General features: G+C 34.5%; 2 protein-coding genes across 5 annotated transcripts; one reads left to right on the top strand and one right to left on the bottom strand.

Annotated features, from left to right (window-relative positions):
• Nucleotides 1–182: 182 nt before the first annotated feature.
• Nucleotides 183–1,544, bottom strand: LOC118039102 (large ribosomal subunit protein eL43). Its single transcript, XM_035045701.2, has 4 exons — nucleotides 1,426–1,544; nucleotides 977–1,016; nucleotides 641–729; nucleotides 183–500 (listed from the first exon to the last, which is right to left on the bottom strand). Exons 1-4 carry the CDS (start codon nucleotides 1,426–1,428, stop codon nucleotides 354–356), a joined length of 279 nt encoding a protein of 92 aa, XP_034901592.1. The 5' UTR covers nucleotides 1,429–1,544; the 3' UTR covers nucleotides 183–353.
• A 1,648-nt stretch (nucleotides 1,545–3,192) lies between these two features.
• On the top strand, nucleotides 3,193–11,952 carry LOC118039100 (novel plant SNARE 11). Of its 4 annotated transcripts, none has more exons than XR_004685882.2 (10): nucleotides 3,193–3,690; nucleotides 4,058–4,150; nucleotides 4,893–4,986; nucleotides 5,097–5,134; nucleotides 6,019–6,110; nucleotides 8,189–8,268; nucleotides 9,890–9,946; nucleotides 10,099–10,183; nucleotides 10,280–10,354; nucleotides 11,514–11,587. XR_004685882.2 is itself a non-coding variant. In XM_035045698.2 (10 exons), the coding sequence occupies exons 1-9, from the start codon at nucleotides 3,614–3,616 to the stop codon at nucleotides 10,335–10,337; spliced, it is 678 nt and encodes a 225-aa protein (XP_034901589.1). In that variant the 5' UTR covers nucleotides 3,193–3,613; the 3' UTR covers nucleotides 10,338–10,354; nucleotides 11,514–11,952. The 4 variants fall into 4 exon arrangements, 3 of the variants coding, with proteins under 3 accessions (XP_034901589.1, XP_034901588.1, XP_034901587.1); XM_035045698.2 differs by having other exon boundaries at nucleotides 10,099–10,187; nucleotides 11,514–11,952; XM_035045697.1 differs by having other exon boundaries at nucleotides 10,099–10,191; nucleotides 11,514–11,952.
• Nucleotides 11,953–12,388: the final 436 nt, after the last annotated feature.

Here is a 12,388-nt window from a genome sequence, read left to right as displayed (position 1 = left end):
GTTATGTTTTTTTTTATGCCAGTATATTTGCGTATCAAAAGTCGAGTACGGGGAACCGAGGTGCGTTGCTGGATGAATTCTGCTTTTGAGGGTTGATATTTCATCTAGATTTTTCCCAGAAAATCATTAGAGATTTCTACTAGTTCCCTGGATACGGACAGATTAATCAGAACGCAAAAATCTTAACCAAAATCTTCATGGGATATATTCCAGTGCCTAAACAGCAAACAGTACCAGTCCATAATGAGGATGCAAATGGATAGAAAATCCTCAAAAACATTTTCCAAGCAGTCTGTATCTAAGACAACAATGCAGATACCCTAAAGACAATAGAGTGGATTCTTGACAGCAGCTCAGCTCTCAGTTTGCTCCCTCAGCCTGCGAATTGTGCTCCTCACTGTCACAGCACTGGCAGTGTTCAATGTGTAGGCACCACCTGCTTTGACTTTCCCACAGTCCTTGCATCCCCAAATTCCAACAGCCTTCCTCTTCACAGCATACTGCAGATGTGGATGAGATTATAAGACAACCATCACGTAACACACGACAGAAGGAACAATATTCACGGATTCACACGCACAAACACAAAACCTGTCAGCCTGCGTATTAAACAGGATTGACATGGTTTTAAACAGCTTACCTTCCCACAAAATTCACAGAAAAACTTGCTGTGCTGACTAACCTCCATCTTTTTTATCTGCTTACGCAGACTGGCACCATAACGGGTACCTGCATCAAGAAACAAGTTTAAACATTAGAAATTTTCAGTCTAAGAACCTAAACTTTGAATCAAACATAGGATACAATGCTAAGAATCAGATTCTTCCTATGTAGTATGGCATTATGAAAGCAATACCACGCGAGTGTACAGGTTAAAGCTTCTTGACTATAATTACAAGCTCAAACATGCAGTTTGTTGAATACAAGTATATTTGGACGAGTAATAGATTGTTTGAAGTGATGGATAGACACAGACCATATTTTCCAACAATCCCGGCCTTCTTAGTTCTCTTAGTCTGCAACCAAAATAAAAAGAAGCACAATTTGAAACATTTATCTCCGAAAACCAAAGTCTCGAATGCAGAATGCATTAATCTTTACAAGTGATTCAAAATCGTAGAATCAGAAACTTCTAAGCACCAACCAAGATCCCAAAAATATATGGTAATTAAAAATCACTTGTAAGATCAGAAAAACTACAATCACAAGCACATTAAAAAACATCATAAAATTCAATCATCCCGAAAATTTCTCAATGTTTAAACTTACTAAATCAAGAAAATTAATCACAGTCCTCAAATCCCAACCATAAAACAATCTTTACAAAGACAAAAGAAAAAACCTGTTTTATTTTAGAAACCGTTTCCATGGAAACAACGTAATGCATAAGAAAACTACACACGCAGATCGAGAGAGGCAGAGTACCATGGTGGTCGCCTTGAAGGATCTCTGGGTTGTGGACTGGAAAGAAGCAGCAGCGCCTGAAGGGTTTCTTTTCTTCCGATTTATAAACCTTCAAGTTACCGAATGGGCTGAGAATTAAAATCCCATTTGGGCTCCCATCCGTTTGTGTGGTTTTTTTTGGTTCTACCTTCAATTTTGGAAGGATGAGTCGGGACACAAATACTTGAATTTGAGGTAAATATGTTTTTTTTTTAAAGAAAAACTAAGTGTTTTTTAAAATTTTTTATTTAATAAATATTATATTTATGATTTTAAAATTTTTAAAAGTAATTTTAATGTATGAATGTTAAAAATAAATAAAAATTTATTTTAATTTAAAAAATACTTTTTTAAAAACAATATTACTAAACACATATCCATATACTGTTTGAAAATGTGATGACTTTCATCTTTGAGTAATTTTTAAAAATAAATTTGTTTTAAAAAATTAAATTAATGTTTTTAATGATTTTGATATGTTGTATTTTAAAAATAAAAAAAATTATATAATGTATTTTCAAATAAAATATATTGAATCACAATATCAAAAATGCAATTAATTAATTTTGAAGTGGATGTTTGTTTTTGTGGTAGAAAATTATTTTTAAAAAAATTAAATTTTTTTATTTTAAATTATTATATTTTAATTTTTATTCTTATTATGATATTAAAAAAATATATTTAGAAAAATAAACATGAAATAAATGGAAAACCGTGTCTCTTGCTTTCACCCAAAATTGCCATGTCTTTTTAGTAGCCGATGGCCCGATAGGCTTACCATCGGACATGCTGTCACACAACACTTGTAAAGTCAATTTGCAAATAAAAATCAGGTTTCCAAATAATAGACACTGAAAAGCAGGCCTTTTCTTCGATTTAACATGAACCAGCTAAATGTTGGCCCATTAACCCAATGCTAGGCCTACTTTTAACCTATTATGAGGCCCATTGATGACACCGATCCAGCTTAATCTTTTGCTGTTCTAGCAATTTGCTTAGTCAGTAGTCAGTAGGGTTAAGGGTATGATTGTGATTATTTTTTATTTAAAAATATATTAAAATAATATATTTTTTTTTTTTTAAAAATTATTTTTAATATTACCTCATCAAAATTATCAGATAACATTCAAAAAAAATTAATTTAAAGTAAAAAATAAAATAAATTAATTTTTTTAAAATATATTTTTAAAATACAAAACAAAGAAGACCTAATGTTAAATAGGTCATGGGATATAAAGTTTTTGTGTTTATTGTTTGTTTGTTTGTTTTTTTTATAAGATCAAGAATCATCCTGTTGCCATATGTTTTTTTTTTTTTTTTTACATCACGTAACAAACCGTAAAATTAAATTTTAAGGCAATTTAATATTAAAATGATGAATTTGAAAAAATAAATTCTGACCAGATTGAAAAACTATTAAAATGATGAAAAAAATGCGTTGTTAGAATCCATAATACAGTAACTCTTGGTGGATAATGGACTGCACAATAAAATCAGCACAGCTCTTTGATTTCTTTATAATTTTGATTTTTGATTTTAATGGGAAACCTAAAATGGCCAATCACCGAAAAGCCAATAAAAACGTGACTTTCGTCAGGTCCAAGTAACGAGTGGGTTAGGCCAGCCCATACCATTTCATTCTCTTAAAGTCAACGTTAGAGGCAAACGGCAAACCCATTAGCATTTGCCACTGACAAGAAAACAAAGTAATGATAAATAATAATAGTATAAAAAACCCCTTAAAACAGCACCAAAATAAGTAACGGCACAAAGACAAAACATAAAAAGAAACACAGAAACTGTCTGTGTTGAGGTTTTTGAGAGAAACTGTGAAACCTTCGATCTTGATCTCCTTGATCGATTTCATTATCTACATTCTGAAAAGGATTCCAAATTCCACGAATTTGAATTTTTATCCTTTTTTTTAATTCAATTCAAGAGTCGTAGCGCACACAATTTAGCTACCAATTGCAATCGCAGGCATTTGTGCAAATAGATTCGAGATTCAATTCAATTTTTGAGTGCGGCATTGTATTGTTTCAGAGAGATTATTCTGCATTTGTAAATACTATCGGATTTGATTAGATTTCGAGCACATTTTCGTCATTGGAGCTTGATTCTTGAATCATTTTTTTCATGTCTATTGGGAATTATTGAATTATAGGCAGAGATGGATCCTTTATCGTCCATCAGTGAAGAGCTAGCAGAGATCAATGGGCAGGTCGCCGATATTTTTCGAGCTTTATCGTAAGATTTTCTCTTAACTTCTCTTTCTTTGTTTCGTTACAGTATCATCCATTTTAATTTAATTGGATTTGTGGGAGATTGTTTATTTGATTAAAGTTTTAGGTTTTATTTACATTGCCATTTCTTGATCATCTAGCTTTAGTTTTTGAAATTATCAAGTTAATGAATGCTGAAATATAAGATTTGCATGTTCGTCAATGAATTATTTGGCATTCGAAGCTGGAGATTTATTTGATTTTTTTATGAGTTAATTTTGTTGGTTTATTGATGTTGATTTTATAGAAAATTGGCAAGCCATTGGTCGTTATTGGTGGGCTAGCATGAGTTGGATAGTTAAATGCAATGCGTGTTTGTGTTGTTGTTGCAGAAAGGGATTCCAGAATTTGGAGAAGATTAAGGATGTCAATAGACAGAGTAGGCAGTTGGAAGAACTTACGGGGAAGATGCGGGAGTGTAAGAGGTATTCAGAAATTGAACCTTCTCTCTCTTTTCAAATGCATGTTATTAGTGTGCATTTAACAGTTCAGCAATGGCTGAATACACTTTCAAATTCAATATTGAATGAATACAGTATGTGGCTGGGAAAAAAAACACTTACCTTAGTGCAAAACATTTACTTTATGGATGACCAATCGTGAAAAGTATATTTTATTTTCTTTGTTTATTATGAAACAAAACTTAGCTTAGCAGGAAACATTCTCGCTGTGTTTCTTGGAAAAAGAAAACAATGTTTTACACGGCTGTTATTACATCAGTTGCACTATATGTTTTCCTGGATTCTTTGAGAATCAGATGGTAAATTTATGGGGTCTGGGAGTCTCTGACCAACTATAGAATTTTATTTACTGCTATTCCTTTTCTCAGGGTTCCTATCCATATATCTTCAGCCTTTTTCTATACTGAAACTCGAATTCTTTTATAGTCAACTTCATTTCTGTTATCATAATTTCACATTATAGGATGAATATTAAGCTCATAGATAAAGTAATGATTGTAAACCCTATGGACTGAGTTTCTAAGACTTTGGTATGTTTGGGAATCTTAAAGTCTATAGAGCAAGTATCTACAATCCGGACATCTCATACAATACAGTCAGGTTAATAGATGTACTGCTGACACTGTAATTTTACCTTTTTTATCTGTTCTCTTTCATTCATATTCAATTAGAATTAGAATCATAATAATGTCCTCCTGTTTTCCAGGCTTATCAAGGAGTTTGACAGAGAAGTGAAGGATATGGAGAGTAGAAATGATCCAGACACCAACAAAATGTTGAATGAGAAAAAGCAATCAATGGTGGGCTTTTGATTTATCAAGAGCTTGACGCTCTATGTTATTGCTTAATTTTTTTTTGTGTCCCTTTGCATGTCTAATGTTTTCTGAGTTTCGTTGTCATTACTATGCAGGTCAAAGAGTTGAATTCATATGTTGCTCTTAAAAAGCAGTAAGTTGATTATCTTTTAAGAACTTTCCATCTATGTTTGTGGCACCAAGAGGTAGTGCCATGAACAAAAAATGAACTTTTGTTCTTACTGTTAAGAGGATCTAATTGGATGAACTGATGTCTTCTCTTCTTCTTGAGGTGAAGTAGGCAATGACATGTCATTTCTTCAGTTATAGGATTATGATTTTTTTCCAAGTTTCATCAGTAGCTCAATTTCACTTTCTGGAGTTCATATTTTCATTTTCAGTCATCAGAAAAATCTTTGTAATTTTTTTTTTTAAAAAAAACTTTACTAGGAATTTATCTGTTTGGTTAACATTTCTATCATACTTGACACCCCCTTAATCCGGAAAAGAAAAATGAAAAAGTTGAAATATGTTGATGCTTGTGGTAATTTGGCATCATCATTTGCCATAATAAATAATGCCTTCTCTTTGTTGGTGTTAGTTCGTATTTGTGTTTTTTCCTTGCACATTTCTTTTACTATCTTCAAATCTGATTGTGAGTTCATTTCAACAAGTTCAGTTTTGGTCCACAAACGTTCTCCATGGTATGTTGACGGCTTGTTTTTCTGGTAGCTTCACATTCTTGGTGAATTCACTTAATAACTATCCACAAAATGGAAAATCATGGGATTTTGTATCAGAATGTTTAAGGGTTCTTAGGGTTTTTCTGAATAAACTATGTTGGTAATTTGTCCTGTTAATGATTTTGTTATCCATGCAAGGATGCTTCTGTTTCCATAACATATCATATTTCTTTTTATCAAATGTAGTTAATTATTTTACATGTTGCCTATAATGATTAACAACTGTTTAATAATCTGTCGCCATGCTTCTTATCCTTTGTGTTCCCTGTTTCAACATTGTTGTGTGGTGATACAGATACGCTACAAATCTTGAAAACAACAAGAGAGTTGATCTCTTTGACGGGCCTAATGAAGAGTTACATGACAACAATGTGCTGCTAGCTTCGTGTAAGTTATGACCTTCTGTTGTATATGAATCTGTTCATTGATATACAAAGGTTTTAGTTGCTAAAAAATTAAGTTTTGAATTTAGGTTTTAGAAATTGTGTGATTAGCATAAATTTTTATGTTAATATTATCATGAAGCTCTGGCAGTAAATATGCAAGTATGCACTAACACACGTGCTCACTCACCTACTCAACCAAAACAATCCTAAGTACAGAAATACCACCACTTATTTTTGGTCAACTTGTTCCGTAGAAGCAAGTCAAAATGTACATGTGCTCTTGATCCATCACTAGAACTGCTTATATAAGCCTCTGTAGACAAGGGGTGCGAGTTCTTTGTATGGAGAGAGAGAGAGAGGCAGTGTTGCATACAAGTAACCAACCCTATTTGGAGGTGTTTCGAAGTATGGAAGTGTGGAAGGTTTGGAAGATAGAATTTGGGAGAGATAATGAGAGCAACGCTATGTACAAGCTTCCCCTAATCATGAAAATAAGCTCCTATTTATAGCAGAAATTGGCAGATCGTTGATAATGAAAGGTGAATTAATGATAAGATGACAATCGCCTTGGTTTTTAATAAAGGGGTTTACAAAGATCACATGTTATCGATGACATATAGTTGAGTTTTGGGCTTCCTTAAGCAAGATTATCAGTGGGCTCATGAGCCTTGGTCGTAGCACACCAATGGCACCAATCCAGTACTCCCTAAAACATCCAAAAAATCCTAGGCCCAATCAAAGATCCTGCCACAAATTCATTAATTGGGCCTATTATTAGCCTGTAATGGATCTGGGTCAGATGTCCAATATTTAAAAATATTCATGTATCTACAGCCTCCAAATTGTTACCGCTTCATCTAGCAATCCTGATTCCTTTTACTTTTGAGTTAGATGTTGTAGTGTTGATGTCTTATTATTTACATGGGTAGAGTTGCTTGGGGAATGTGAAGTCATAGGTGAGCTAAGAAGGTGGAAATGAACCACTAAGAGGATCCATGGAGGGATGAGTGTCCCGTGCACTCTTTCCCCACTCTCTTTGTTTCTTCTCTTTCTAAGAGATGCCATATGTCAAAACCAAGGGTGTCATATTCAACAGTGAAACCTAGCATGCCGTTCACCAAGGGGCAGTTCTTGTTTCAGTATTTGAAAGTGCAGTGCATTCACTGCAATGCCTGATAAAAGTGGAGACATACACCGCACATGTTATCATATTGAGTAGATGAATATTAACTCTCACCTTGTCTTTAATTAGTGAGAGTAGGGTTAAGTTTTCCTTTGTTTTTTTTTTCCTGATGTAAAGCAGGGTCAAGTTTGATCCATCTTTGCTGGTACCATGATAACGGTTGTGCTTCCTACATTAACCTTTTGTAGTGCATCCATCCACTCTCCATTGCGATAGAAATGCGTTAACTATCATTCATTTGGTTCTAGCCTTTTGTGGGTATAATGTTGAACTGGATTGGATGTCCCCAAGTTTCACATGTTTTAAGCATGTCATCCTAAGCTTGTCCAATCCAAGCGTGAGATTTTCTATTAATTGATGACTTGCCCTAAATAGTTATCAATAAATCATTGGATCCTTTTTGAAAAGGATCTTAGAAAATCTATTTTACCTGAACAATGTGTATCATAAAAATGGTGACTAGTTTTAGATGGGAGAGTCCCAGGTAAAATGTGATAGATGATTTAGCAGAAGGTTGTGAATAAATTTGGTGCTCTTCTTGGAGATGCGCAAACTAATTGAATTTGACAGTTATGAATTTCTGATTTGCTTCAGGATTTGACAGTGAAGTTTTTTTGTACTTGAGGGATAGAAGGTGAAGGAAAGAAACTTCTAATGGCATGGTTAAAAAATGAGCTTGGAATTCACTATCTATAGTGTTTCTTACTACTTGTTTCACAAATAAAAATTCTTCTTCTCTCTGTGGTGCTCCAATATACCAATTCCTTCTGTTTCTTGATCTTGTCTTGCATTTGATACAGTTAACTATTGGTGTGTTTAAATGAATGGGATAACAGGCAGTATAATTTGATTTTTGTTGAACTGTCTGTAAGATAAAATCTATATTATATTTGCAGCTATGACAAACCAACAAATAATGGATCATGGAAATCAGATGATGGATGAGACTGATCAGGCAATTGAGAGGGGGAAAAAGGTTGGTTTGTATCCATTTTCTGTGACATGCTATTTTTTTTTTTTTCCTTTTGCAATCTATGCACTTTTCAATTCTAGCCTTTTTTGGTGAAGCTAACTTACCAGTTTAGATGCTACAATTTCAAAATCATCTCCAAGATACCTCTTTTCTTTACATTTCCTGTTTGTCATAGTTAGATTGCTAACAAGAGGTTCTAATGGCATGCCGTATAATTTTTCTTTGACTGGAAAGTTATAACCAATTCTCCGAGAGTACTGTGTTTCTTTTATTTCACTTTCAAGGTTTACTACATAATCAGCATCCGGCCTCAAAGCTTGGATGACAGTCCTAACTTTTAATGAGGATTGAAAGAAAAAAGAAAAAGCTTCAAACTCAAAGATAGATCTCTCATCTTCTTCCAATAGTAATAGGGGAACCTATAGAAGAGAAAATTCAGGGAGAACTGATTGATTAACACGTGGGAGTTTCCATCCATTATCAATATGCTTAACAGACAAGTGTTCAGTTAAAGCAGCCTGATTCCCATAAAGTCATAAACTGGTAGTCATCCAAGGCAGTGCAGAGTTGCTGCATCACATTTGGGTCATGTATCCATTGGCGTAGACTTCAAAATGAGAATGGTTAAGGAGTAGCCCTGGAAGAAAAAAGGGCTAATTAACAATCAGTAACTTGGTGGTAAAAATATAGGTCTTCTTCATATGGACAGTCAAGATAATGCGATCCCATTACTGAAATAACAGTGAAAGGAACAAAAAGCTTTGTTGCTTAAATCCTCAAACTTGATTTGGAATGGCAGGTGAAAGTGTGACTCAATTGATCAAGGATAGTATGTCATATAGGTCTTATAAATATGGATGATCTGAAAGGGAGCTAAGTGATTCAGTTACTGAAATCAAAAGGAGGAAAAACAAAGAAGCTTAGTTGCTTAGAAGCTCAAATTTTATTTGGAAGTGCACGCTGTCCTGAAACTCGTTGAATTCTTACACTCAAACTCATTGATGCACCATTGCATAGAAGAAATGCTACTGAAAATGCTTGCAAATCATATACCCATTCAATGTTTCCTACTTGGAGCAATATTTATAAGATTAGAGTGGCATGCACCATTGAATAGATATTCCGATTTACTGCAACACCTAACTCCTTGCCCACCTATCAGAATCTAAAGTTTTTCCAATGCAACTCTGAGGCTCTAACCTAGACTTCTTTTAACTTAGAAGCTCCAAACTTACTATTGCTCTTGAATAAGGTATATTCTAGTCATTCACCTCTCGGGATCTGTGATGGATTGCTTCCCTTATGATGAAGTTGGCTAAAGATTCTTTGCATTGTTTATACTCTACCTACTATGAGCACCACCATCTATAGAGACATAAGAAGCCAGTGCAGAATTTGATAGTTTTGCAGTATAATACTCGGACATTCATAAGCTTTCCTTTTAACTTTTTGGTAAAATGAAAGCTCAATACCTAATTTTCCTTTATTGGATCCTTGTAAAAGGCCAAAAAATATTGATTACCACACACCCCAACCCCGGAAAAAATAAGGAAATCGTAGAATGGTATCTCCTGTTTCCGAGTCTGACATTTGACCTTTGTATTTCTTTTCTATTTTATGCTAGGTTGTTCAAGACACCGTCAATGTTGGAAGAGAAACTGCAGAGGCTCTTAAGGCTCAGGTACATACTTTGACAGCATTTGAAAAATTAACATAATTTCAGTTTGCAATATCCTAGAATTGATAGTTGCTTTTCCTTTCAAAAGAAAAGGAACAAGTAAAATACTTTTATCTTTCAGTGGCCTGTAAACTAAGAACATTTTTTCTGTCCAGACTGAACAAATGAGTAGGATTGTTAATGAGCTCGACACTATCCATTTCTCGATCAAGAAAGCTTCTAAAATGGTGAAGGAAATTGGTAGGCAGGTCATTTTCCAAAATATCCACTTTGTTTTCTTTCATTTACCAGGCCTAGTTGTAATTGGGTTTACTTACTTGAAAGTTTTTCCACCAGGTTGCAACTGACAAGTGCATTATGGCATTACTCTTCCTTGTTGTTATTGGAGTCATAGCAATCATTATAGTGAAGGTATATCATACACTTGTTTTCTTTTAATTGAATCGTATTTCCTAATCAATGAAATCTTACTTTTGATGCTTGTTTGTAAATTAGGTTAAATCTCTGATTTCTTTTCTAATTCAGACAAAGCTTCATGGACATGCTCTAATTGTTTGTTGTTTGGTGCGGGGAGGTATCTTTCCCGCATAACATCTTTTGAAATTGAGCCTCCTAGTAATAAATTAAGCTTCCGTTGACCCTCTCATCTTCACAGATCTGTAAGAGCTGAAAGAAATCTCAAAGAGTTTTTGCGTATAAGTAGTCCGCCTTTCAAATTGATGAAATCCCCCATGCATACTAGCTCAGCCCTACGGACCCTAAAATGTTGGGATCTTTACTGGGTAATGGCCCTTATAGCTAGGTAGCACTTTGAGATTGCTGACAGTATCATATCGGCAATTTATGATGGAATTTTGCATTTTCTATTTAGGGTTGAAACATGTTCACGAGCAGTTGAGGTCTGCTTGAACAAGAAAATCTAACCCCTAACCTTAGTTCAGCGCTTCAGCTAGAGCTTGCATAAATTGCATTTAAGGAGTTCATTTGTTAAGTAATTTTCACCATTGCTCGACGTTCAGTTATCTCACTTATTTGCGTGAGAAATCTCATGGATTATGGAAGCTGTAGAGGTTTCATTTTCAGCCATCACTTGAGAAAATATTAACACCTTACAATTAAGACCCTGAATCCAAGATCCTATTATAGTGCAGCAACAACTGGGCAGATACAAGAACTTCTACAAGATCAAATTAAACTTTCATTGACATCCACTATGAAGTTGGGTTTTTTGATTGGTTTAAGCACTCTAATAATTTGTTTTCAAATATTTTAGTTGGATCAGTAAATGCATTCAAGTTATTGTGGAAGAATGTCCTAAGTTACATTAGAGTTCTACTTCATTGAAGATTGATTTCATGGTGAAACCGCGAAAGTGTCCTTTTTGTGAGAACCCGCTACTGTTTCACCAGATGAATGCTCATTACACAACAAATCTCGTGTTTTTCTGAAGTTATTACTCTTCAAAATACTATTTGTCAAGTTGACTTGCTTGCTTGCATTATTTGTTCGTCTTTATGTAATTTCTGTAAAATGTTCCTCATTTATAGTTGCCCTTGATTTGATTTTTCAGCTGGTGAACCCAAACAACAAGGACATTCGGGATATTCCAGGTTTAGCCCCACCCGCACAGTCACGCAGATTGCTTTGGAATCCTAATTAAGAAACAAGTTAGGAATTGGGATTGTCAGGATCAATTGCAATCCAATCAATCTGGATACTGCCTAGCTTTTGTTGATGGTGGCAGCAGCCAGTGCTACAGAATTGATCCAGAGGAGTGTACCCAGTGTGTTTTCCTGAGGCGTTCACATCCTTAAATAGCAATCTCCGGAGAGTAATCTATTGAATAGCTTCAAACGATATCTTTGTTCACTGAGTGAAGGAAAAACTATCTTTACGCGAGAGAGGAACCTATTTATATTTGAGATAATGGTTCACAGATCTGTATAATCACCCTCGTATGATTGTAGTTTCATAAATTGTTCAATATATATTAATTGGGTTTCACTGAACTAAGCATGCCATCTGTCTCCCTGTGAGTTTGATCTATTAAATCAAAATTAGGAAAGAGTTGTCTAAGCTTTTATGTGAATGGGAAAGGGATTACTTAGAGGGATACTTTTTTAGTCTAAAAAGTACAAATACACATAATTTTTTAAAAAAATTAAAACTTTTTTAAAAAACAGATTTAACCGCAATGACAAACGGGCATTTAGTCGTAAGCTTTTTGTACCGCTATTTTCCCTGGAAAGGTGGACTCATGGAAAATTGAAAATCGAACGGGTGGATTCCCTTCCGGCTGTTTGTTTTTTCCATGACTGCTTATTGACCTCTGCTTTTCTTCCCCTGTCAACTGAGAAACCCAAATCCATTGCCTTCTCTGTAGGGTGTTTGACTAATCTGGCTCGGGGAATGTGGACGGCTCCCTCTGATGCGGGAGGATAGGGT

The sequence above is a fragment of the Populus alba genome, chromosome 1, assembly GCF_005239225.2.
Source record: "Populus alba chromosome 1, ASM523922v2, whole genome shotgun sequence".
Taxonomy (NCBI): domain Eukaryota; kingdom Viridiplantae; phylum Streptophyta; class Magnoliopsida; order Malpighiales; family Salicaceae; genus Populus; species Populus alba.
Note: the sequence above shows the minus strand (reverse complement) of the source record. Positions and strands in the feature narration are given on the sequence as shown.